Source organism: Umbelopsis ramanniana (genome assembly GCF_025399195.1).
Source record: "Umbelopsis ramanniana AG unplaced genomic scaffold K450scaffold_24, whole genome shotgun sequence".
NCBI classification, from domain to species: Eukaryota; Fungi; Mucoromycota; class Umbelopsidomycetes; order Umbelopsidales; family Umbelopsidaceae; genus Umbelopsis; species Umbelopsis ramanniana.
The window spans coordinates 47577-71060 of NW_026252110.1; the positions used below are offsets into that span (position 1 = coordinate 47577).

The 23484-nt window shown below is 41.9% G+C and overlaps 9 protein-coding genes across 9 annotated transcripts; 3 read left to right on the top strand and 6 right to left on the bottom strand.

Moving 5' to 3' along the window:
- Positions 1-812: 812 nt before the first annotated feature.
- On the bottom strand, positions 813-4564 carry K450DRAFT_238952 (uncharacterized protein). Its single transcript, XM_051588686.1, has 16 exons — positions 4021-4564; positions 3871-3951; positions 3665-3804; positions 3492-3600; positions 3225-3428; positions 2896-3156; positions 2672-2811; positions 2520-2599; positions 2350-2459; positions 2217-2282; positions 2010-2135; positions 1864-1936; positions 1501-1786; positions 1237-1435; positions 1094-1166; positions 813-1011 (listed from the first exon to the last, which is right to left on the bottom strand). The coding sequence occupies exons 1-16, from the start codon at positions 4369-4371 to the stop codon at positions 995-997; spliced, it is 2316 nt and encodes a 771-aa protein (XP_051445019.1). The 5' UTR covers positions 4372-4564; the 3' UTR covers positions 813-994.
- K450DRAFT_238962 (uncharacterized protein) lies at positions 4455-5572 on the bottom strand. Its single transcript, XM_051588687.1, has one exon. The coding sequence runs from the start codon at positions 5104-5106 to the stop codon at positions 4483-4485; it is 624 nt and encodes a 207-aa protein (XP_051445020.1). The 5' UTR covers positions 5107-5572; the 3' UTR covers positions 4455-4482.
- A 452-nt stretch (positions 5573-6024) lies between these two features.
- K450DRAFT_238963 (uncharacterized protein) lies at positions 6025-8500 on the top strand. The gene has a single exon (XM_051588688.1). The coding sequence runs from the start codon at positions 6184-6186 to the stop codon at positions 8281-8283; it is 2100 nt and encodes a 699-aa protein (XP_051445021.1). The 5' UTR covers positions 6025-6183; the 3' UTR covers positions 8284-8500.
- Positions 8501-9548: 1048 nt separating this feature from the next.
- On the top strand, positions 9549-10385 carry K450DRAFT_238967 (uncharacterized protein). Its single transcript, XM_051588689.1, has 2 exons — positions 9549-9574; positions 9674-10385. The coding sequence occupies exon 2, from the start codon at positions 9717-9719 to the stop codon at positions 10332-10334; it is 618 nt and encodes a 205-aa protein (XP_051445022.1). The 5' UTR covers positions 9549-9574; positions 9674-9716; the 3' UTR covers positions 10335-10385.
- A 623-nt stretch (positions 10386-11008) lies between these two features.
- K450DRAFT_238969 (uncharacterized protein) lies at positions 11009-13109 on the bottom strand. Its single transcript, XM_051588690.1, has 9 exons — positions 13002-13109; positions 12555-12926; positions 12258-12488; positions 12067-12192; positions 11857-11989; positions 11574-11789; positions 11436-11508; positions 11263-11374; positions 11009-11202 (listed from the first exon to the last, which is right to left on the bottom strand). Exons 1-9 carry the CDS (start codon positions 13049-13051, stop codon positions 11145-11147), a joined length of 1371 nt encoding a protein of 456 aa, XP_051445023.1. The 5' UTR covers positions 13052-13109; the 3' UTR covers positions 11009-11144.
- An 86-nt stretch (positions 13110-13195) lies between these two features.
- On the top strand, positions 13196-16418 carry K450DRAFT_238976 (uncharacterized protein). Its single transcript, XM_051588691.1, has 15 exons — positions 13196-13290; positions 13349-13486; positions 13551-13723; positions 13784-13877; positions 13945-14079; positions 14155-14356; positions 14429-14577; positions 14641-14739; positions 14801-14840; positions 14899-15112; positions 15176-15291; positions 15361-15469; positions 15536-15701; positions 15785-15946; positions 16009-16418. The coding sequence occupies exons 1-15, from the start codon at positions 13216-13218 to the stop codon at positions 16339-16341; spliced, it is 2205 nt and encodes a 734-aa protein (XP_051445024.1). The 5' UTR covers positions 13196-13215; the 3' UTR covers positions 16342-16418.
- A 56-nt stretch (positions 16419-16474) lies between these two features.
- On the bottom strand, positions 16475-18300 carry K450DRAFT_238980 (uncharacterized protein). Its single transcript, XM_051588692.1, has 4 exons — positions 17587-18300; positions 17156-17515; positions 16990-17067; positions 16475-16917 (listed from the first exon to the last, which is right to left on the bottom strand). Exons 1-4 carry the CDS (start codon positions 18263-18265, stop codon positions 16496-16498), a joined length of 1539 nt encoding a protein of 512 aa, XP_051445025.1. The 5' UTR covers positions 18266-18300; the 3' UTR covers positions 16475-16495.
- An 825-nt stretch (positions 18301-19125) lies between these two features.
- Positions 19126-20114, bottom strand: K450DRAFT_238985 (uncharacterized protein). Its single transcript, XM_051588693.1, has 4 exons — positions 19984-20114; positions 19620-19891; positions 19443-19555; positions 19126-19351 (listed from the first exon to the last, which is right to left on the bottom strand). The coding sequence occupies exons 1-4, from the start codon at positions 20092-20094 to the stop codon at positions 19302-19304; spliced, it is 546 nt and encodes a 181-aa protein (XP_051445026.1). The 5' UTR covers positions 20095-20114; the 3' UTR covers positions 19126-19301.
- Positions 20115-21115: 1001 nt separating this feature from the next.
- On the bottom strand, positions 21116-23461 carry K450DRAFT_238989 (uncharacterized protein). Its single transcript, XM_051588694.1, has 5 exons — positions 22770-23461; positions 22601-22689; positions 22425-22527; positions 22211-22367; positions 21116-22145 (listed from the first exon to the last, which is right to left on the bottom strand). Exons 1-5 carry the CDS (start codon positions 23200-23202, stop codon positions 21128-21130), a joined length of 1800 nt encoding a protein of 599 aa, XP_051445027.1. The 5' UTR covers positions 23203-23461; the 3' UTR covers positions 21116-21127.
- Positions 23462-23484: the final 23 nt, after the last annotated feature.

A 23484-nucleotide genomic window follows, 5' to 3' on the forward strand; every position in this document is an offset into this window, starting at 1 on the left:
TATATTGGCAAAGCTTATGGTCAGTGTTACTGTATAGGTATAACCCCTATACCCGGAGAACAAAGACCCTGAGTGTCTCTTCTTTATTCAAAATGAATACATGCAAACATTATAATACTAATTGAGGCCAATTTGCATAAATGCTACTAAGATGCCAACCGGGCAAGCATCAATAGTGGGCCAGCATTCAACAAACATTAATCGATAATGGTAAAAAGGCGGCTATCGAGAAGTTCATGATGTAATGCCGTTTCTTAAGTGCATTCCTTTTTGTTCAGAGCATGCCGATGCCTTTTTCCGAAACCCAAAAGAAATAATCGACTGACCGTCCTTGTTCACATTATGGAAGCATTAAAAATTGCTTTTACCATTTTCAATCGCTATTTGACATACTTTTGGAAAAAAGAGTAGCTCGGGATTAAATCAGATCAATGTTTCAGGCAGGGCGGACTAACAGGAACAACTGTTTCATGCAATATTGCGAGCATCGCTTACCACCCTTCCAACCTCAAGATGGGTGAATGTAAAAACGCTTTCATCGTAACTCCATCTTTTTTTTTTTTCCTTTACACTGCTCATTGCTATCGTAAATTAAGGTCTATATTTATTTGTCTTTCATACCTAATCTGATGAATCTGATATTTTCGTAAGTTATAGAAACCTATCTCAACTGGCAATCACACTTGTACACCGCATGGAGCCATAGCTGGAACAAATGCAGAACAACTTCGATCTTTCTGACATGGTTTGAATTCACAATCGGTCAAGGCGATGGGGGAGAGTCGAATGGCGTTGGAAGCGGGTAATAATATGGGATCAGAAGACCCTTTTTCGGAGAGAAATGCATCGCCATTCATTGACTTTTTAGGCACACAGCATTGTTTATAAACTTCATCGACCAAAAGATATTATGTTTCTGTCCACCATTGTCCCGATTTGTCAGTGGTATTAAGCTTTGAATCTACCAAACATTTTTATTTCGTTACAAAAAAATCTAAGATATCAAGGACTCTAATGTAGCAAAATAAGTGAAATGTAAGCATTAATGGCAGGACGGTGACAGGTGATCGACACAAGACTATCAAAGACTTACCATATTGTTTTACAATGTCAAACAGGTTGCAGTATGGAGTGAATGACTCAATGTCGAGTCCAGCATTTTTCAACTAAAGCGAGCATTTCAGTCAGCAAGGTCTAATCACGGTATGATTCAAACTGTCTTCGCTCAACGATTACCTGAACTCCGTAGGCCTTGACGTCTAAGTACACTTGTAATCGGATTTTGTCTTCATCACTCATAGAGGGCTCGGAAGAAGACGAGCCGACTAGCAATGAAGAACCCATTGCCCCTCCTTTACGATTTTTCTTGAGCTTTTTTAAAGACTCTTCCACCTTTTGCATCGAAGAAAGCATATCAGCGATATTCTGGGTATACCTGTGATAAAAAAGGTCAGTTTACTTGACGGCTCTCACACTTATTCAATGCTAAACGCCACTCACCTGGCAGTAACAGCTTCCGCGACAAGAGTGATCAGTTCATGTTCCCGGCTCGACGCTATAAATGTTTTGTTCTGATCGCGAACAATGGTATATGGCCGAAGGATGTTGGATACATAGTGAGATGGCTCGGTTGGAGGTCGCTTATTGGTATGTCGGTATTGGGTTGTAATGCTTTTTACATTTTTGGCAACGTCAATACACCGACGACTTAAAATGACGGTAAGTTTGCGTTGAACTTCGGGTTGGACTGAATTCACCAATGTTTGAAGAGACAAATAAAGGCTGTCTATTAAATTTAAAATAATAATTAGCTTAGATGAACAGACTGCTTTGATCGTTCTTTCGTTCCTATCTCTTCTTTACCTTTCATAAGGGGTTCATCACGCATTGTTTCTGGTAGTTTTAAAGAGATTTCATTCTCAAAAAGTTCCTTTGTCTAGAATACCAATGACATGGCTTATCAACATATGTGATCGTAATAATGCTCAATCCAAAAACACTGTACTCACCTCCCTTACCAACGTATCGACATCATGAGCGAGAACAAGCAGTTGGCGAAGGTTTCTTGTTTCATCCACTGAGATATTATCGATCGGGGTTGATGGCCGTGACGGCGTGTTGGCACCTTGTTGACTCTGATAGCAAAGTTGTGGGCGTAAATTTCGGTGACACACCTTATCATGTTGTTTGTTTGAGAAAAATTATAGCACTCTTACCTTGTCAGTTTCAGTAGATGTATTCGCAAGTGCATTAGTCGCCCAAAGGTCATATCTTCTAATTAGCTGCAGTGAGACTGTATTAGCACATGAACGGAAAGCGAGGGTCAAAACTAGACGGCAATTTGCGAACCTGTAAGGTCATCTTCCAGAAGCGATGCGATAGAGTATAGATATATATTTGCTCAGACCAGCATTGGTGAATTGCATTTGATATGGCTTTGGTTGTAAGGAGGTTCACGCCTATACCTTGTGATTAGCGCTTGCTTGTTAAACGAAATGACCAAAAGAAGTTGTACTCACCATTTTGCTGTATATCTATTGGCATGTCGAAAGAATTTATCTTTAATCGGTCCTCTACAGGAAAGGCTATCTCTTTGAATCTAAGGTAAAGTAAGTGAGTCATCCAAAAGCTTCGAAACTTCATCCGAAATAACATGTATCAGGGGTTTTACCTCAGCTGGAAGTAAACTAAAAGTTGCCATCGTCGCATAAATTCAGTGTAAGAGCTATGGTTTCTGAGATACAAAAGAGATTTTCGGGATGGTAGCAAAGCCTCAAACTTGGTTACGAAGTCAATGGTCGTCACATAGTTCTAGGAAGAAAAATTTGAAAAAGCGGGCCGTTTTGTTAGCGAAAGACATGCCCATCTCCTAGTCATGACCAATTTTCACCTTACCTTGTGAAAAACGTCTGGTATACCCGGTGCAAAGATAGAACTGCATTCCTTGTTGATTCGTTCAACTATATCGACCCACAAGCAATCCACCAAAATCTCATAGTGAGCCCCTTTTAAGGTGCGACCTGCGATATCTGTCAACGGCGAAAGTTTGTCCGTGGCAAATACGATAATCTGGTTATATATGGATGACAACGGATTTCCGTTAAATTGTCCCGATCCTTCTGTGGGTTGTGCATTCAACGCCTGGCGATTAATGATCTAATTTGAAAAACAATTATATTAGATGATTGTGTACTTGAACAGATAATGAAAGCCACTCCACGTACATTCGATAGGGCCGGCGCAATCAACTCCCTCCGAATCACTTGCTCCGCTGAGGTAGTTTGATCCAGCAACGCATAAGTACGTAAGCACTGAATTAGAGAAGCTTTGACCGTCGAGTCCGTTGGTATTGACTTCATCTCTTTCAAAGCATTCGCCAATGCTGTAGATAAATGGCTCTGCAAAGTGTCCTTAATTCGAGTGATACGCTGTGTAATATCCAGTTAGTATACCCAACAACTCGTAGACATTGTACAAATACTCATGTTTACCCATTCGTTCTCTACCACAAATGGTAGAGCTTTGCCTCTGCTGACCAAGTGCTGCATCTGGTTATATTCCACGGCCACTCTTTCAATTTGCTTCTTGTCCAAGTTGTTGCTAGGAAATACAACCCATCAGCACTTACATCTTCACCCTTGGTATCCTATTCACATTGACTCACGTTGCATCGCCATTTTCCTCCAGTTCCCCGTTAATTGCCAGCAGTGTTGACTGGCGCTTCTTGCCATCCTGATTGATCTGCAGCAGATTCTCGACCTTTGTAACGGATTCATGAATATTTAGCAACAATTTGAGTGATGCCTAGATAATGTTCAAGGTGGTTAAAGAACGGGTCAATTTATAACGGTTTCAAGGTTGACCGCTTGCCTTTTGCTCTCGGACTTGGGCTCGCTCCTGCAAACTGCTCTCCAGGGCATCTATTACACTTTGCATTTCCTGGCGAATAGACTGCGTTTGGTTGCATATTAGCTTTCAATAATCGCAAAACCATGACTTTCGTCCGATATTTCATCATACCGTCACATCACTTCGCATGTCTTGTATTGGCAGTTGCAGATTGGCCATGACTTTGTCAAGACCCTTAAGATTCGTGCTCAAATTGACGAAATCAGCATAGTCTCTGTTGATGAGTTCAACCAACTGTGATTTGAGTTGACGTAGGTGCCCATTGAGTTCGGTTTTCAAACCTGCCAGTCCTAAGTGGCGTCTGCTGGTCAGGTACTGATCGGCATTGAACGTGGATCCAGTGAATGCAGATCGGTGGATGCCATTGCTTCCAAATGGCTCAAGAGCTCCAGTTGCTGATTCAACATCGTCGTCAGTGTCATCAAAGTCAAACACGAAACGTTTCTTCTTCTGGTCTGGCATGGGCACTGAAACTGTGAATTATGCCGCCATGCAAAGGGTAACAGATATGAAGTGAGAGCGCGGGGTGGCGGGCATTTTTTATATGAGAAAATATTACACAAATTGGAGCATCTAATGATTATGAAGATCGTGGAACCCTCGTAATGCACGATATCTACCAAACACCATTTCTCCTACAAACACGCCTATTATGATAACAATGAAATATGCACCATTGCCAGTCATCACAACCAACATGAGTAGGTAGCTGATAAAGGTGACGAGGGTTGACAATAAACTTCGAAGTGTGTCGGTTTGCCAGTGAAAGGCAGGTACATGAGGAAGTTCTAGTCGAGCTGGAGCTTTCGTTTTCGACATAAATGTTGGCGTCGAAGTTGTGGAGTATTCTAGAGGTTTTTCATTATGATTAATATCCCCATCCCGTCGTCGCAGGCCATCAATGGACTCATCCAGAGACGTATTCTTGGTAACTTTAGAATCGGCTCTGGCGAATTTGTTGTCTGCTGCATGCAATATCTTTTCCTCTTTGATAATAAGCCATCCTTCAACGTAATACTGAAGAGCCGCGGATCCTCGAGCGAGAATGGCCAGAACGAACAATGCAATGCATGCACCGATATAAGCACCTTCTGAAGATGGAACCCAGCTATCAAACCACAGTGCATCACCAACGGAGGTCCAATGGAAGGTTCCCATCGTCATTGTCATAGAAGTCGAACCGCTGGACATGTCCATTATGATCGATTAAGCGAGAGAAATGACACAATACTGAAGGAAAAGTCACTCCTTTTGAAGATGAAATCGGGGTTTGAAAATGCCAGAGCGATTTTGGCGGGTCGCAACAACCTGACTGGCTGAAACCAAGCGGTGGGCTGAGAGAGAAACAGAGTTGATTTTGCTAATGCTGATCGACCATATCTCTAGAATTATACATATTCTGGCTGCTGAAATACTCAAACTGATGGTAAATTGTCTTCAATAGGTATAGAAAAGAAAAATAACAAGGATAACATGCAGGTTTTCGTTCTTTATACCATTTGTTTGTTTTCGAGAGAGTACTTGTTATAACATGACCAGAATCAGCATGTCATTGAGAAGGTCTTGGAGTATGTAACATACTGGATTAACTGTAATAGCAAGCGTATGGTCTAGCTTTTTATCTTATTTAACGACAGCAGTTTGTTTACTTTGCGCAATACTGTGGAAAAGCGCGAATGATGTGATCCGTTCAGGCTTTGAATAAACCTTATATGCGCGGCGCGGTCACATGCATACTTTATATCCGGCTGTGCCTGAGGATTCATTTTGATTGATTTAAAACGAACTCAGGTCCACTGTCCACTAATATGAGAAGTTAAGCTAAAGATGACACCATAGGATATACTTTCATATTATGGGATATTTGATACTGCTCTGAATTCTTACTCAGATATTGCAAACAACTTTAGACTGTCTAGAGCAGTAAAACTTTTCCAAAAAGGAAAAATGGTTATTTTTAAAATGTTAAGGTTCTTCTTTCAAAATCTGGAACCCAGGTTTAGAGTACGGTTCGTGGTGTGATCTTCAAGTGCAGCTTACCACGGTGTAACACACCCACCTACTTTTATATATTGTCGCTGCTTTCAATTGGCAGACGCGATGCACTGCAATTCGTTCTGGTTAAAAGGCACCTGGTGTGGTGGCGTGGCAGGCAAAGCTCAGGAATTTCCGCTCTCTATATATAAAACCCCCCCCCCCACAGGGTGGACGATCCTCAAGTATTATATTATTTCGTTACATGGTTAAGCTCCCTTTTATGCCTTTTCTTTAGCAATGCCACCACTTAAGCAATCTTCATGGTCTACCAGGCTACAATGGAAGCCCTGGAGTTATGCATTCCAAGATACTACATGGCCCGAGCTGACATTACTGCTCACTCCCAAGATTCTTTCAAAAAAGAAAATGGTCTGGTACCTGATCTCCATCGTAATGGTGGCAGCTTGTCTTATCATGTATACATTCCGGTACATTCAAATGGAAAATATTCAAAAATACAGAGACGACTGGCTTTTTACGAGATTTCCTGAGCTTGAGACTGCTTTGACAGACACTGTCAAGCAGGAATCCAAGCTCAACGAGGCTATCCCACTTTACAATATACAAGACCCATATAGCTGCCAAAACCAACATCTATCATATTCCACATTGCAGCAACTTATAGATGCCGAGCTTGGACCAGACCACTCGTCTGATCCATCCACTGAACCCGTTCCTTCCCACTACCTAATCCTTCCACCATTCAAACCAAATCAAACTGTCATGATAGAGCAGGGCCAATCATACTGCATACGTTTGGTAATATATCCCCCAAAGTTAAATCCGCTGATTATGCACACCTTCAAGCCAATTGATGGATCACCGTGGGATAGTATTATGATGACTTTGGTACGACAGTCAGAATATAACACAACATTTCCCGTTCAGTTAAAACTGTGGAACGGTCATTCCGTGATATACGAGGCCAACAGGAATCTTTTTGGCGGTAGCAGTGCTCAAGATGTCCCTTCCCACCAGCTAGTCGATCGCAAAAAGATGCACATCTATGAAGCCGAAGTTAAACTTCATGATGAAGGAAACTACTCTTTGGAAACGCGGCTAGAATATACACACGGCATGTGGAATTTTGAAAGACAACCTGTGGTACCATACCAACCTGAACTGATTGAGACACCACTAGGATGGAACTTGACCGTGCTTGGACACCAAAAAGATCATTTCGACCTACCTTTATGCACCCGTTCCGATCATCCTGGACGTTGGCTCAACATTAAGGACTTTCCATCTCATCGGCAAAACATGCTTTCAGCCAACGCAGCAGACTTTAATGGAAACTTCTGGGCTCCTTACGAATGCCAATATCGATATATTTCATATCAAGACTTCAATCAATGCCTAGCCAAAAAATACCCACTTATTCATTGGTTTGGAGACTCCAATTCAAGAAGATCCCTTAAAAAAATTATCACCGATGGTGAATGGTGCAATGACTATGAAGCAATTCAATCCAACAGCACTACAAAACGAGCATGTCATTGTGAAGATTACGAAGAACCCACATGGAACAACACACTATTTGATACCCATGCTCGCGCAGGTCGTATTCTTAAGACAGCATTGAACAATGCATCAGTGGAATGGGGACAAGACAAAGCCAAGACAGAATCGGAAATCTGGTTCTACAAGTGGGACGGGCTGACCGACCTAAATGAGCCATCTTGGGAGGAGTTGTTCAAAGACTACCCAGATTCGGGCGAAATAGCAAAGCACGTTCCTGGAGTAGAAGTGGATGAATCTTGGATAGAGCAATATGGTGAGGCCATTCCGGTTTTCAGACGGTTACCGCCACCACTTGGAAGATACCCTGTACATGGCGGCGGTGGCCACAAGGCTAAGATGTCAAGACGAGACGTAGTTGCTCTTCATAAGCGATGGTACCTTACACTCGCACCACCACAACTCATCGTCGTCAACTTGGGAAATTGGGATGTCTCTCGTATGCCCTATTATGAATTTCAAGCAGCCATTCAAAAAATGATCAACTACATCAAGCAGCGATACATTCCATACAAAACTGCTGTCCTTTACCGAACCCCACAATATTTCTGCTGTCGAGTCGATACATCAGAACGACAACGAAAATTTAGTACGTTGAGGATGGAGGCTTATGATCGGTATGCAAGAGAAATGCTTGTTAAGCATGTTGGCGCCAAAGTTTGGGACGTCTACGCCTTGGGTGAAGCGCGTAGCTGGGAGGACAAACAATCCACAGCAGATTGTCCATCGAATCATGCCCCAAGCGATGTTGTGTCTCTTGAAAATCAAATGTTGATGAATTCTTTGTGTAATACGGACGATTGGTTTGCGGACTTGTAGGATTTTATCTCCTCTCATTTTTTTCTGTTACAGAAGTTATTGTTTAAAACTGTGTAGAAATATTCTGTCTTCATTTACTTACTTTGCATTTTGCTGTTCATACCATTTATTAGATTCCCTCGGCTCAGGATAAGTCTAGTGCTGAAACTTCAGTATTTCGCTATTATCCAAGCCCAACCATTGCAATAAAATTAATCCATACAAAAAGATGTGCTGAACTTTTTATTTTTATTTGGTTGCCTAGAACACAACTTTTCATTTGGATCCCGCAATGAGTGCCATTTCAAAAGCTCCGATTTGTTCGATGATGGCCCCGCCTCGATTTTCCATAGACGGCACTGTTAAGTTCAATCAAAAGCGATAAGGCATCTAGTAACTAAGCTTTAAGTTTGACAGTATTCATAGCCGGCATGGCGATAATCATGTAATTTTTAGATGGTGTGGTTCTGTACATACTGTTGATTCAGGTCAAAAAAGTTTTCGCGTGGTCAAACCAAAAACGCAATTTTATATGTTTTGGGACTATGCAATTTCAAGGGCATTGATGCCGCAAGAGTAAGTCCATGTGCCCTCCCTATATTTAAAACGGCAGAGTAGAACATACCATATGGCTATAGGTTGTTCAGAATAAAAAGCGACGTTTGCCTGCCATACCGAATTCTTTGTTTTCTTTTCATCTGTTTATGGACGACTTGTGGTTGCCGCTGCAGGAATACTCAGATTTTCAGAACACCAATCCTTCAATTCACGGATGTTTAATTTTCCGTCGTACACAATATCTGTTTGGAGGTATCCCATCGAATTGAACAAAATACACAATATCAAGAAAAAACATGATCTTGGAAAAGATGTGTGAAAATGACTGCGCACCAGTAGAATATTGTGGGCAATGGTTAACCACATACAGTTAACGTTGAGTACAAGCACGAACAAAGGGAAGGGGATCAATCTTAAAGTTTCCTCCCTTTAACTTTTGTCGCTTCATTCTCGATTTGTTGCTGTCAATCTCATATTTCTATGGTTTCAACTTTTTAAAAGTAAGCGACAACGTATCTGGTGAAAAATGTCCTCATTTCATTGACAAAATATGTACTTGCATCTTAATCATTGTAAAGGACACATGATAAGCCTCTGTAGCGTTCGACAAGGAGGCTGATTCTCAGCCTGTGCGACAAAATTGAACTTTGTGTCCATCGTCACGGATTTGTTATATACAAATCAGAATATAAATAACGAGCTGCGAACGGCGCCCCCTGATTTACTACGCTGTACCAGATTATATTGCTTTTGTGTAAGTAAAGCCTGCATCGAGCAAAATTCCCTTGAGCGCTGCTCTTTGAAAACCGTTTGGCTACAACCTGATCTAATGCAATATGACCTCGTCTGGCAGCCACAAATATCTTTCTGTTAAAAGTGTACAACCGAAAAATAGTATGGACAAACCAGACGAATATACTAAAGCGGATGAAGCAAATAAATCGTTCAACGGGAATGATCCAGTTTACAGTAGTGCGCAAGTCTACGATACAGCTCCAGCTAACAACCAAAGATCCTTTCGACAAACAATTTCATCCAAGCTACTGCTGTTTTCTGTCGTGATAGTCATTCTAACATTTGCAATCACCTTTTTACCAACCTACTTCGTCATGAACTCCAAAATAAACGACAGTCAGCAATCGCAATCTCTCGCCAACAACCAAGGAATCTCTACCACCAATAATGCGACTTGTAATGCCAATACTACGACACCGTTCCCTTTCAGCTATAGCTCAGTCGGACCAGTTTACACCCCCAATACGCAAAATTGTAGTGGCATTAATGATTTTTGGGATATCGGCAATTGCAAGCAAGTCACCGATGTCAACTGGAGTTTCGGGCTGAATGTTACAACAAACTACTCGGTTTTGAAAATCTATTCAGATGCTTATTGCTTGAGTGCTGTCACATCATTGTTGTTCACTAGTGGGTGCACAAGTGGGCAATCCATTCTGAACTTACACCCACAAGGTTTCAAGTCCATGAAAGTATGTTACAGCTTGACGAACTGTTAGGACGAGGGTGAAAAAGAAAAAATCAGTGGGTTGTCTAGTACACAGAAACAGCTATTACCAAAATCGTTTTCTCTTCTGAAGTGGACTTTAGATTCCATCGGCTAGACAGATATTGTACAGTGCATCTTCAACACTATAATAATGACCGTACAGATATATATACCATTAAATAAATAAATGCTGTTGGTATGCGTAGCTTTGCTATGTACAGAGTGACTCAATTTAGGGAAAGTTGTAGCATCTATACCACGAACTGTATTGGATGCTTTTCATTCTTGAAACAGGTACGTCTAATGTATATCAATAGGAATATTTAGAATTTTTTTCTGTCAAGCTAAATAATGGTTTAATTGGCCGTAACTAACGTATTTTTTGTCGAGAGTGATATACAAAATATGAAATGTTTACCATGGTCGGTGTGGTCGGTAGATATATCGAAAGTAAAAAAATTGCAGGATAGAATCTGTGTGGATCACAGGTAAGAAGTGTATGTCTTTATATTGCTTCACAGTCGCTTTGTGTTGCGTTTGAGTTAAATTGGTACCGTATAGCATTTCGAAGATGAAATCACACCAATTTCAAAGCAGCTATTACCCTGTTTTTATCTAGCAAGGATGCCAATATCTGACAGCTAATTCCAAATGTATGCTGCACAAATGGAGCGAAGAACCCCATGCTGGTTGTTGTTTTCAATGCTGGACCTCCCTTTTGAACCTTCATGCTATATATGAGAATGCAAAGGCGTGCTATTCTGCTCTTTTATGAGAATGAACAAGATGTTTTATTAAATCAACCAACAAAACCACAATTTTATGACTCATCCACCACCGTGGTCCACCCCAAACGTTTCTGTCCATGCTTTGCCCACCTGTTACAATGTTTTAGTCATGAAAGCCATAAATTCGTAATTAGAGTGGGAGTCACTTACAATTCCAGTAGCCTGTTACCGTCTGGGTTGTTCTCCGGGTGAAACGTTGAAGATGGTAGTAGAGTCTCGATGATTTGGTACAGGAACCGTGGTTTCAATTCCGTTAACTCGCCTGTAAAGAAGTCCATTAATACGGAAATCACTCAAGAAACCTTACCATGGAAAAATCTTACCAGGCACTCTAGGCTTGCTGAAGTCAAACACACAATCTGGGTTACGTTGATGTCGCAACTCGACATCTCCTTCCTGTTAAGAGAATGGATTTAGCCTTTGCGTTTGCATAAATAAATGCCTTGGGACATAGAACTCACTCTTCGAAATATAAGCAAGCTTAATTTGCTCTTGTTAAAGTAGGTGTATGGCTTCTTGGAAATTTGATTGTTCAGGTTCTTTTTAATCCAGCAAAAGTTTTCAACATACTTGAATTGCCACTTTTCACATATCCGCACGATATCAGGAAGCCACTCTTTTTCAAGCCAAATGAAGAGGAAGCCTTTAGGAACAATCGAAGGGATGTCAAGTGAAGCCTGGATAAGAGGTAGCTCAGTATGATTTGCTTTTGTTTCAGGAAGCGCTGCAATGGAATCAACTTACCAATTGCTCAATAGTGATTTTTCCTGGGCATGGCTCTTCACCAGGTAACAAAAGTGGTGGATCCATATACACAGCTTGAAAGTTAGTTCCTAGCTCCTTCAAGTCCATGTCCAAAATATTTTTCTTCAGGTACCTAATGTGAATGTAGAAGCATTGGTTGAGTCATCCTTTCTGAAATGAGATCAACGACTGAAAACACTTTTGACTTACTTTTGACCAATGGTCGATGCAATGTCCTCTGTCGGTACCTGTTGGTGTAGTATAGTGTGAACCCACGATCGCGGTATTGGTTCTCCAGGTATTTTCACATATGTTGGTAGACTAGGGTCAATAGCGCTGCCAAGAATGTGTGAGTATAATGGTGAATTGCAATCAAGGCTACTGGAGGGTCTATCGCGTACCTGACTTTCTTCTTGACCATGAAAAAGTTGCCATTTCGATCTTGCACTCGCACTTGCATAATCTTATATTTGGCAATGATGCTCTCTCTATCAATGCCACGTCTACCTCCACTGGGAGCTTTTTCACGAACAGGTGCAGGCGCTCGTCGCATGCGCTTTTTCTGTTTTGCATCTCCTCCAAACTCCATATCCCAAAAGTCATCGTCTTCCATGTCTAAATGTATGTAGTCACTGATAGAAAAGTTAAGGTTAATTGGAGGTAACTTGCAGACGAACTTGAATTTGAGATATACATACTCTTCTTCATAGATCTCGTCTGTCAAGCCATCATGGTATTGTAACTGCCATATTTCCACATCGTTTAGTTCGTCCATGTCATTGGAGTCCATCATGGCGCTTCTGATCGTAAAAGCTGAAGTTCGCTTGAAGATTTCTTGTAGCTGCGCCTCTGTTAATCCTTGCGATGAAGCTTCTGATTTCTTCTCCTCCATTTCGGCAGGTGTGCCATTTGATTCAACCTCATTTTCTTTGTTCTCAGAACTTGTATTTGGAGTCGAGTTGACTGATATAGCCGAAAACTCTTTCTGAATGCGATCTAGTTCTTCAAACTTTTTCATAATGGCCTCAACTGATTCTTCGTCCTCAACGTAGCCGACATAGTGTATATTACTAGTGGACAATCGCATGCCAGGAAGATTAGTATGAGTGTCTTGACAAAAAAATAGCTCAATATTCAGGGTCTACCTTGCAACGGTGTTTCTAGACTTTCGCTTTCTACGAGATCGGTCGGCCATGCTGTTATTGACAATTCTTGAGAAAAAAGGTGAAAGCGGAAATCTCAGGAGAGTCGCGGTCAAACGCGTTTTTCGATTTTTCATACCCAATCGCGTCCACGCTACCGCATTTCTGAAAAATTGTGACTTTGCTAATCCGGTCGCCTTCTCTGGTCATTTCCACCATGACGGAACCTGCGACTGTGCCATCCATTAGGCGTTTGGATCAGACAGTAGTCAATAGGATAGCTGCCGGAGAGGTACTATTGAATTGAAGTTGAATAAAGATAGTTACTGTCCTAATGACTCTTTTGCTAGATCATTCACCGCCCAGCCAACGCTCTCAAAGAACTGATTGAGAACTCAATAGACGCAGGTTCGACTAATATTCAGATCCTCATCAAAGACGGAGGACTGAAGTTGTTGCAGATACAAGATAATGGATGCGGAATACGGGTACATAATATCTATGAAGTGCGTCTTAAAGCCCGGGAAATATTTTTGCTCATCATTCAAACAGCGAGAGGACATGGAAATTGTTTGCGAGCGGTTTACTACCAGTAAACTGAAATCTTTCAATGACCTTGGTAGCATTGCAACATACGGGTTTAGAGGAGAAGCGCTTGCTAGTATTTCACATGTTGCACATGTAACTATCACCACAAAAACGGCCGACTCAAAGTGTGCTTTTCGGTGAGTTTCATTGTTGCACTTTTATCAGTCCTAAACAGGGATGCTTACAAACAAATATAGAGCGTCCTACTCTGATGGGAAACTAGTTCCGCAAAAGCCAGGGATGAGTAATGAACCCAAGCCTACTGCTGGAAACAAAGGCACTCAAATTACGGTAAGACATCATTCTTACACAGCCTCCATAGGCGCTGAACGAGTTGTCTCATTCGCCTCTCTTATAGGCTGAAGATCTTTTCTACAATGTGCCTTCCAGAAGGAAAGCGTTGAAAAATCCAAGCGACGAGTACAGTCGAATACTTGATGTTGTTACTCGGTACGCCATACACAATTCAGGCATTAGTTTCTCGTGTAAAAAGGTACTAGCTGATTTTTGTTGGTGCGTAATAAGATCATGTCGACGAAGTAATAATCTTGATTTATGTCTATTGCAGCAAGGCGCCAATATGGCTGATGTGAATACGGCCACCAACAACTCTATCATCGACAATATACGACTTTTATACGGATCAGCAGTAGCGTCCGAGCTTATATCAGTGGAACGAGATTTCGAAGAGCTAGAGTTCAAGATGAAGGCGCATGTTTCAAACGCCAACTATCATGTCAAGAAATTGACGATGCTCCTCTTCATTAATCGTAAGGACGGATTCAAAAGAAGTCGCCTCTTTTTTAGACCCATAATACCTACATACTCTTGTTTTTTTTTAGATCGTGCAGTAGAGAGTAGTATGCTGAAGAAAATGGTCGAGAACATTTACATTACTTTACTACCAAAAGGCACTCATCCTTTTGTGTACCTCAGTTTGGAGATCAACCCTCAGAACGTGGATGTCAATGTCCATCCTACAAAGCGCGAGGTATGTCATATAAGAGAAAAGAGATCACAACCAAGGTCTTGACGCTAATAAGCAACTTGTTAGGTTCACTTTCTGAATGAAGATAGATTGATCGAGGCGATAGCTGATACGATACAAGAAAAGCTTGCCGGTGCAAATGATTCAAGAGCTTTTTATACTCAGGTTTGTATGGCTATGAATGAAACTTACGAGGACATCCTTAGATAACCGCATTATCTTGTAGACTTTACTTCCTGGAGCTGCTCAAGTTGAGGAGATCAGTGGTAGGCCCTCGCAGTAGTGCATATATTGATTGAAGTGGCTCGCTAACATCAAATGTAGCTCCCAAACCCACAGGAAAAGTGTCAGAAAGCAAATTTGTCAGAACGGATAGCAAGCTTCGAACACTTGACAACTTCCTTCACACACCCTCCACTATATCCAAGCCTACGCAAACTGCAGCGGAAGAGCGACCTGAATCCGAGGCCACTGGTTCGCCTGATGTTGTGATGGTGGATGCTGGACAGGATGCCACTGAAATCGTTGCAGAAGCACCGTAAGTATAGAATGGCTTTACTGTTGAATCTTAATAGAAACTCATTCGCTTTTGGTTTGTAAGATCCGTCAAATCAGGCTCGACGAGCACGCATGTTTCTGCAGATAGAGAAAGGGTTGATGTGCGGTTGAACAGCCTTTTGGACCTGAGAAAGGAGGTTAAGAAGAATGAACATAAAGGTAAGGGGATAATGAAATGGTCGCATATCATCATGACACCAATGGATTCACAGCATTTGTGCCTTATAGGATTGTCCGATATCTTTGCTGACCATACATTTGTGGGTGTTGTGGATGATGCACTTGCTTTGATACAGCATCAAACCAAATTGTACTTGGTTAATTACTCAGTCATAAGGTAACATTTATCTGAATTTCCAATCAATCAGCTGAAGTGGTGTTTTAAATGCTGCGTTTTATATAGCGAAGAACTTTTCTACCAGCTGGTCCTACGAGAATTTTCAAACTTCGGCTACATCAATATGGCAAGCGCTATACCCATCAAAGATTTCATAATGGTGGCTCTGGATGAAGAAGAAGCACAAAACGGCTGGCCAGACAACATGAAGCCTAAAGACGAGATCGCTCAGGTACTATGCCATGTTGCACCCACCGAACACAGTCTGTACCCAATTGATGCTAACAACGCCCACTCTGTTTTCTTTCCAATTAGTCAATTACAAATTTATTGATTGATCGCGCGGAAATGCTGCATGAATACTTTTCAATAAGAGTGTCTGAAAATGGTGAATTGCTCAGCCTACCAATGCTAATCAAAAACTATGTTCCGACCTTGGATAAACTACCACTTTTCCTTCTTCGACTTGGCACCGAGGTAAATTCAAATTGCTCAATGCCTGTGACAAGTTAAGCGACGATACTGAACGTGTTTGAAAGGTGGATTGGGATGGAGAAAAGGAATGTTTTGAAACATTAGCAAAAGAGTTGGCTCTGTTCTATTGTGCTGAACCGCCATTGCGGGAACCTGTCGAAGAGAATCAGACTGATCCCCAAGGCGACCAAGAGATGTCAGAGAGCACTACATCGGATTCGACCTATGAAAAAGATCACAAGGCATATTTGTGGCAAGTCGAGCATCTCATATTTCCTGCACTCAAGTTCCAATTTGCTGCCCCAAAAAGCTTGGCTGCGTCGTCTGGTCCCGGCAGTGGGCATGTCGTTCAACTGGCTAACCTACCAGACTTGTACAAAATATTTGAACGTTGCTAGAATAACAATATATTACATATGATCGTATATACGTGCTGTAGCGAATGAGGAAAATGTATAAGTAATGAAGTAGATGAGTAATTTCTATAGTTTAAAAACAGGAGTGAAAGTGAGGGGGGATTAATCTACATACAGGCGCATAGCTAACAATGCATTAAGCAATCCGAGAGGGCATGAAGCGAATAACTGCACCGCACACAGCACTTGCAATCAACGTACTGCCGACAAAGTAACTCATGTCAGCCCAACCTGCAGCACCACTAGTTGAAGTAAGAATGACTGATCCGATAGGATTTCCAACCACGTTACCTATGCCTCTGAGTAGCATGAAAACACCATTAATAAGAATAGGTTTGCGATATTCTGTGCCGGCAATATCGGTAACAATGGAAGGAAAGCTGCTCGTGAAACCACTGCCAAATGTACCATAAATGACAGCAAAGGCAATCAACAAGCCGAATGATTGGCCAGCAAATCCCCATAACAAGAAGACACTCAAGCTAGCTATGCCTGAGGAAATGACAGCGGAAGTAGCGTAACCGTAACGATCGCAAACGTGACCCAAAGCAAGCTGACCTATTGACAAGTGAATATGAGAAACTGGGGGAACGTGAGTGGCGAGAGGCAGTTTAGGACAGCAATACATACCTATGATAGTTGCAGCGTTCAAAATGGACAGCATAATGGTGGAAACTTGCTCTGAAGATCCGAGCCATTGAGCATAAGCTGTAACAAAGCGCAGTAAAAATGTCAGCTCCAATGATAAAGAACGAACCAAAAAGTATATGGCTCTATCGCCAAGTGGCAAACTTACGTTGAATGAACAAATTGGGTACAAAGAATCCGAGACCTTGGAATAAAACGGCTCCGGCCATAATGAGAAATCGCTTGTTTTTGATGAAAGCGAAATCTTTACGGCTTAAACTAGCGTATGATCTTGCATCATCGGTACTATGACGAGGTCGAATGACAAATGACGAGCCTAGGCAGAACACCAAGACAAATAGGGCCACAATTCGAAGTGTCCAGCGCCAGTCGATCGACTTTAAACTCATATCAATCAAAGTTGGGCAAGCTAAACCGAACACTCCCGCACCAGCATAGATGAATCCACTAGCAATGCCGCGATACTTGAAGAAATAGATGGGTATAAACATACACAAAGAGTTGTAAACTAGGTAGTTCAAAAGAAATGTTACTAGATGTTTGAGACATGACAGCATATTCTGGACAGTGACTGCTTACCGAAAGCTCCACCAAGACCGAAAAGAAATCCTTGAGTAAGGATGAGATGCCAGACCTGAGTAGCAAAGCTGGCTGCCACAAGGGCAATCACCATGGTAACCGACCCAGCATACATCATGGTTTTGAGAGTGAACCGACCACCGAGCAAACCTACCAAAAATCCTCCAATGTACGATATACCGGTAGCCAGAGTACCGATAATGGTCAACTCAGTGACACTGGCACCGGCAAACTCTGGTTGCTTTTGGTAATGCTGCAGGTAGACAGAGAAACTGGAGGTGTAGCCCCAAACAAATCCTTCAATTACAAAACCTCCAAGCAAGACCATCCATGCGTTGAATCCGCCGTCGACGGGAGGAAGTGAGAATTCGACACCAGTGCTGGAAGCGACCAAATTAGCATCAGAATTTGCGCGGCTAATAGTTGGGGTTTGGTTCGGAGTGAGCTCTAAAACCTCGGTACGTTGCTGCTGATTGGTGAGATCATAAGTTCCTGATTCAATGAGGGTACTTTCTTCGAATTCAACCACGCGATCCTTGCTGTTACGGCGAATGGTGGAATTAGTTTCACTCTCGTTCCTCTGTAACGGGAAACCTCGCTCTTGATTGGGTCGTCGAACGAGAGAAGATCTCCGCTCAGTCAAGGCAATGCTCGTTATATCTTCCTCAAGTAAACTCATGAAGGCTGTCTTTACGAAAAAGGAGAAAGCTGTGAGAATGAAAACCTGAAGACAAAAAAAACTTTTAATGGAAGCCCATTATGTCTCGTTCCGATCATTTTGTTGCCCGAGATTCGGAGCTAGATTTTTGGCATGGAAGTTTTCTCACAGTCTGCCGCTGAAAATATTCTGCAAGTTTTAGATAGCCATTGATAATCCAGAAGATCGCATTGGTGAAAAGCACTTCATTCTACAATTTAATGGACTGAGTGGTTTCTTATTGCCGATGTAATTTGTATGAAATTATTTTTGACCATGAATGCTCTTGTGGTGGCTGGCTATTTATAAGGCAGCCACTATATAATCAATTGTGAACATTGTTTACAGCTTGCTAGGAAATAAACTCCGTGGATGGACGGGCAGGAATCTCAGGATTGGGAAGAGGTTGATTACTTATGGATCATGCTGAAGAATCAAAGGGATCAACGGATAATTCTCGTTAACCCCAGTCTTTCCTACTTTGTCACAATCATCGAAATAGGGTGGTTTGACACGAAAGAGATCTGCACTCAGCTGTTGAATTCATGGGTGCATTAAAAGGCTTTCACCAGAATACAACATCAAATCTAGATGTAGAACCTATGGAAACACGGAGCTCCAGAGGTGATGTTCTGTTCATTGTATTCTTCTACTGAAGTGTACTGGACTGGTGTGACAATTTTTGGTAACACGCTTGCACGTGGAGCAGATGGTCGATCATAATCAACACAATCTGAAGTTGATTAGCAAAAGGTCATTCGATTGGCTAAACTGTGCTGAACAATATACTAAATCGAATGAAAACATGATTATGATAGATCAGGACAACAGACACATCTGAATTTATCCTAGTGATTACATGAACGCATCGGCTCAATGAACCTTAAGCATTGTGAAGTATATTTGGTTTATGAAAAAGAATTATATTAACAATTTTTGCAGTGGATGACCACTCTTCATTGGAATTTATCCACAGTCTAGTACTCGTCGTGCCTAATCTAAAATTCTAAATTCGACATCAAAGAAGCTTCAAGTGTCCTGTTATTTGATTAACCATATCGACGGGTCCTGATGATAATTCATATGTAAAGAAGCAACAAAAAATGAAGCCGTCAGTATCTGAAGTAACAGCGAGCTTTCGATGAAACCGGTGTCTTACCCGGGCCAATGCCTAAAACAGTTCTTGATCCGGCTTCGATTTGAGTACGACCAGCATCTTGAATACTACGAGCAGTGAGTCCAATGCTTGCAGCTAAAGCCTGCAGCTCAAGCCTGCGAGGAATAGAACGAAGATTTAGACACCTTGTTATGCACAGACTATGTTTCCAGCGCTTACATTTGCTCCTCACTGTCACATCGAAGTGCAACCTTTGCCTGTCCAGTGTGCTCCCAGCGATGAATCATTGAAGGGTTAGTGCGCATGGTTGACTTGTAACAAGCTAGCGTGGCATGTCCACACTGAGCTGCAATCTTGCCCTTGGTCATTCCGAGATCAGTGCGGACGACAAGCACGAGCTTAAAGTTGTTGAATTGAGAAGCGTCGATTGATCCAGATTCATTTGAAAACTCTTCCTCGTCTTCTGACTCTTCTTTCAATTCCTGCGGTGCCTATATTGCAGCATGACATTAGCAACCGCTTTACAGATCGAAGTGAAAGTAACATTATCTGTGCCATAAAGTGAACTTTTCAGCCAATCTACCTGGATTCTCAGTTTGTAAGCTTTCCCGAGAAAATAGCCGGAAATCAAAGCGACAGAGCTGACTATGCCGAGCTCATATAATGTGAATGATTGCTTCCAATTGTCGAGCATGGTTAAGATATAGGAGCTTATTTTGGGACCTGAAAACTTGAGCTTCAGTAAATGGATTCGAGAAAGGTTTTGGCGGTCTTTGAAAAGTTTTGTAAATGTAAGATAGTCAAAGTATCCTTCCATGCTGAGAGGTGTTCTCAACATCATTCTTGATAATATAGCCGTGCTTTGGCAAGAATGTATGTTGAAGTTCTACCGGAAACTTTTAGTAAAAAGCAAAATATTCTTTGAATGCTCATTAGAAGGCAGTGTTGGTACACACGTAAAACTGAGGAGTTCAAGTTCACCTTCCACATAAGCTCTTTTACAGATGTAAAGACTCACTTTCTCCAGTATTATTATAGAAAAAGAATAAGATGATGGCAAATTTATTTAACAGATTGATATTTTTTTAGTGATGGTAGTCGTTATGGACAAACTTTCTTTGCTGAATGGTATTGTAAAAGATACATAGCCATTACCAAAGAATGCAACTTGTAGCATCCTTGTCAATATCGCATCCTTGAAAACAAGCAATCGCCATGCGGTATAATAAACACTCACCGATATTCAATTTAAAACATAATTTGGAATAGGGATGTTAACGCTGCACGGAACATGGCCTTCTTAGGTTATTATTTGGTCTACCAAGTCGAATCGCCAAGATCTCTTCAATGCCTCCATTCCCTATCCACCAAGTTTGCAAGTTCATGATGTCTTGCAAGCGGCCTCGCTCGCGGAGGAATTTTTTCGCATGTAATTTCTATTCAGTAAAACAACTTGTACACCTACAAAATGAACAGTTGTGGCACAGCCACCAACACTCATTTGCCAATATGTTGTATCTCCCGAATCTTTCCAACCCAACAAATCAACCATTAAAAAAAGGGAAGTTTCTCACGGCCACAAAACCAATTTGATAATGGTAACCCACGCGACTTCACGCCATCGGGTACTGTGGGACAGAAAGTATTTTTGGCAGTTTACAATAAAAGAATGTGATTTTCTGCAGCAAATTGTTATGTACTAATGACCTTTTAAAATATATTTACAACTAAGGCGGGGAGCCACACTCGCTTGCATTGGCAGCGACTTCTTTCTGGCGGCGAGCAGCTTCTTGGTCTTCTTTGGCTTCGCGGAAGAAGTTGATAGGATCGTTATTGATCCGTGAGTGCCGTGACGAGTAACAGGCATATACGATCAGACCTACAGCTGCCCATACAAACAGACGCCATATGGTGGTTACCTCTGCCACTGCAATCAGTACCACTGAAATGAGCATCCCCATCAGCGGGATAATTATTCCTCCCCACTTTCCGCCAGGGATAGTGAAACCACGAGGAATATCAGGACGAGTAAATCGGAGAATGATGATACCAAAATGTACTAAAAAGAATGCCAAAAGGGTACCGACGCTGGTTAGATTTCCCAGAATATCTACCGGAAGAATGGCGCCGAGGATAGCGGTGATAATGCCGGTGATAATGGTAGTTCGGTACGGAGTCTTGAAGCGAGGGTGTATCTTACCGAGCCAGCGGGGTAATAAACCATCTCGAGCCATTGAGTGAAAAATACGAGGTTGGCCTAAAAGGAATACCAGCATGACCGAAGTAAGTCCAGCCAAAGCACCTAGACTGACTATGATATTAAGCCATCTGAAGTTCTGGCCAGTTCTAGCTTGAACTGCCGAGATGGCGGTGGAGACAGGCGTTGATGTGTTCAGAATGGTGTAATTTGCAGCTCCAGTCATGACTGTAGCGGTTGCAATATATAGTACGGTACAGATAACGAGGGAAGTGATAATACCCACTGGCAAGTCACGAGCAGCATCTTTTGCTTCCATAGATGCAGTTGAAACTGCATCGAACCCAACGTAAGCAAAGAACACTTTTTGGGAAGCTGCGAAAATTCCTCCAACTCCAAATACACGCCAGTTGGAGGACGTAGGCGGCGGTACATATGGATCATAATTGCTGGTGTCAATGAAGCCACACATTGAAAAGATGAAGAGGACGACAACTGTAAGCTTGATGGCGACGATCACATTATTAACCGAAGAGGTTTCTCGAACACTGCAATTGTTTGCGAAATGGTAAGCAGAGTTTCATAGTGCTATCGACAGCCTTTGGTTCCTTACCCAACGACAAGTAAAATGGTCAGTAGAAGGACGATAAAAAATCCAGGGGCATTGAAGTACGATCCGGCATCTGAATTATATGCTATAGATGCTGGTACTTCAGTCCAAACTAGCGTTGGCGTTGTCCATCGAGTGCCAAGGTCAACATTGAATGCCACTGTGATACGTTTATTTAGTCCTGCCTTGGATGAGTTTACCATAAAAAGATTGTTACCTTTGAAAAAGTAGACAAAGTAAGCAGACCAGCTTACGGCAACTGTAGCAGCACCTATCATGTATTCTAGGATCAAATCCCATCCAATGACCCAAGCAAAAATCTAAAAGGAAAGTTAAGAAAGTTATCTCAGAGAGAAATAAATAAATTGGGGGGTCAGTTGAAGATGAGCCTACCTCGCCCATAGTGGCGTAAGTGTAAGTATACGCAGAACCAGAAACTGGAATCATGGAAGCCATTTCGGAGTACGACAGGGCGGCGAACGCTGTGGTTAGGGAACTTTTATGAGCGTGGGGCATTTTTTTTTTTTTTTTTTTTTTTACAAAATTAAAATTGTCATATTACCTGCTGCTACACCAGCAATAATGAAGGAAATGGCTACAGCTGGACCAGCATATTCAGCGGCAGCATGGCCAGATAGGACAAAGATACCAGTACCAACAATGGCACCGATACCGACAAACACCAAATCAAAGCGACTGAGCGTCTTTTTGAGTTCTGAGCCTTCGTATTCCGAATATAAAAGCTCATATGGCTTGATAGCTAAAACTTTGCGACCGAGGTAATGCGTTTTGGATTCGCCGTTCTGTCGTAGGTAGCTCTCGGGCTCAACCCGATTATATCGAGCATTGATCGTCTCGACATAGCTTCCATAGGTATAACTGGTATTGAAATCGTCGGATATCATAAATTCATGCCTGGAGTGCGTTACCGTCTTTTCATAAGAGCGGGCGTCTCCTCCATATTGCTCCCATTCAAACATTTCATGGCGATCCATTGGGTAAATGGAAAGGAAAAGTTGGATATGGTGACGTTGAAAAAGAAACGGCGGGCAATGTCTTAAAACTGGTATTTATATGTTGATCTCAAAAACTTGCGTATCAGTGCGAATACCAAGTAAGGCAAGTTCGTAGGATATATGGTCACAAGGTGGATCTTGGTCGGAGAAACGATCGACCCATTTGCGAGGTAACTGAACATGGCCCTGTCAACCTGTTAAATACAATACATTCCATTCGGTTGTCCCTGCTACAAACAGATAACGTTCATAACGTTGGGA

What these genes read in the sequence shown, in the direction of transcription:
- K450DRAFT_238989 (XM_051588694.1), bottom strand. Translation starts at nt 23,202, where the DNA reads ATGGATCGCCATGAAATGTTTGAATGGGAGCAATATGGAGGAGACGCC. An exon ending in TATTGCTGGTGTAGCAGCAG is followed by an intron (nt 22,690 to 22,769) that starts GTAATATGACAA and finishes CCCTAACCACAG; the next exon opens with CGTTCGCCGCCCTGTCGTAC. An exon ending in CTTTGTCTACTTTTTCAAAG is followed by an intron (nt 22,368 to 22,424) that starts GTAACAATCTTT and finishes AACGTATCACAG; the next exon opens with TGGCATTCAATGTTGACCTT.
- K450DRAFT_238976 (XM_051588691.1), top strand. Translation starts at nt 13,216, where the DNA reads ATGACGGAACCTGCGACTGTGCCATCCATTAGGCGTTTGGATCAGACA. An exon ending in TAAGAAGAATGAACATAAAG is followed by an intron (nt 15,292 to 15,360) that starts GTAAGGGGATAA and finishes TGTGCCTTATAG; the next exon opens with GATTGTCCGATATCTTTGCT. An exon ending in GTTAATTACTCAGTCATAAG is followed by an intron (nt 15,470 to 15,535) that starts GTAACATTTATC and finishes CGTTTTATATAG; the next exon opens with CGAAGAACTTTTCTACCAGC.
- K450DRAFT_238985 (XM_051588693.1), bottom strand. Translation starts at nt 20,094, where the DNA reads ATGCTCGACAATTGGAAGCAATCATTCACATTATATGAGCTCGGCATA. An exon ending in TGTGACAGTGAGGAGCAAAT is followed by an intron (nt 19,556 to 19,619) that starts GTAAGCGCTGGA and finishes TATTCCTCGCAG; the next exon opens with GCTTGAGCTGCAGGCTTTAG. An exon ending in TGTTTTAGGCATTGGCCCGG is followed by an intron (nt 19,352 to 19,442) that starts GTAAGACACCGG and finishes AATTATCATCAG; the next exon opens with GACCCGTCGATATGGTTAAT.
- K450DRAFT_238967 (XM_051588689.1), top strand. Translation starts at nt 9,717, where the DNA reads ATGGACAAACCAGACGAATATACTAAAGCGGATGAAGCAAATAAATCG.
- K450DRAFT_238963 (XM_051588688.1), top strand. Translation starts at nt 6,184, where the DNA reads ATGCCACCACTTAAGCAATCTTCATGGTCTACCAGGCTACAATGGAAG.
- K450DRAFT_238969 (XM_051588690.1), bottom strand. Translation starts at nt 13,051, where the DNA reads ATGGCCGACCGATCTCGTAGAAAGCGAAAGTCTAGAAACACCGTTGCA. An exon ending in GCATCGACCATTGGTCAAAA is followed by an intron (nt 11,990 to 12,066) that starts GTAAGTCAAAAG and finishes CATTCACATTAG; the next exon opens with GTACCTGAAGAAAAATATTT. An exon ending in GCTTGCTTATATTTCGAAGA is followed by an intron (nt 11,509 to 11,573) that starts GTGAGTTCTATG and finishes TTCTCTTAACAG; the next exon opens with GAAGGAGATGTCGAGTTGCG.
- K450DRAFT_238980 (XM_051588692.1), bottom strand. Translation starts at nt 18,265, where the DNA reads ATGAGTTTACTTGAGGAAGATATAACGAGCATTGCCTTGACTGAGCGG. An exon ending in CGGTCTTGGTGGAGCTTTCG is followed by an intron (nt 17,516 to 17,586) that starts GTAAGCAGTCAC and finishes TGAACTACCTAG; the next exon opens with TTTACAACTCTTTGTGTATG. An exon ending in GAACGCTGCAACTATCATAG is followed by an intron (nt 16,918 to 16,989) that starts GTATGTATTGCT and finishes ACTTGTCAATAG; the next exon opens with GTCAGCTTGCTTTGGGTCAC.
- K450DRAFT_238962 (XM_051588687.1), bottom strand. Translation starts at nt 5,106, where the DNA reads ATGGACATGTCCAGCGGTTCGACTTCTATGACAATGACGATGGGAACC.
- K450DRAFT_238952 (XM_051588686.1), bottom strand. Translation starts at nt 4,371, where the DNA reads ATGCCAGACCAGAAGAAGAAACGTTTCGTGTTTGACTTTGATGACACT. An exon ending in CATCTACTGAAACTGACAAG is followed by an intron (nt 2,136 to 2,216) that starts GTAAGAGTGCTA and finishes CTTTGCTATCAG; the next exon opens with AGTCAACAAGGTGCCAACAC. An exon ending in GCGGAAGCTGTTACTGCCAG is followed by an intron (nt 1,436 to 1,500) that starts GTGAGTGGCGTT and finishes TTTTTATCACAG; the next exon opens with GTATACCCAGAATATCGCTG.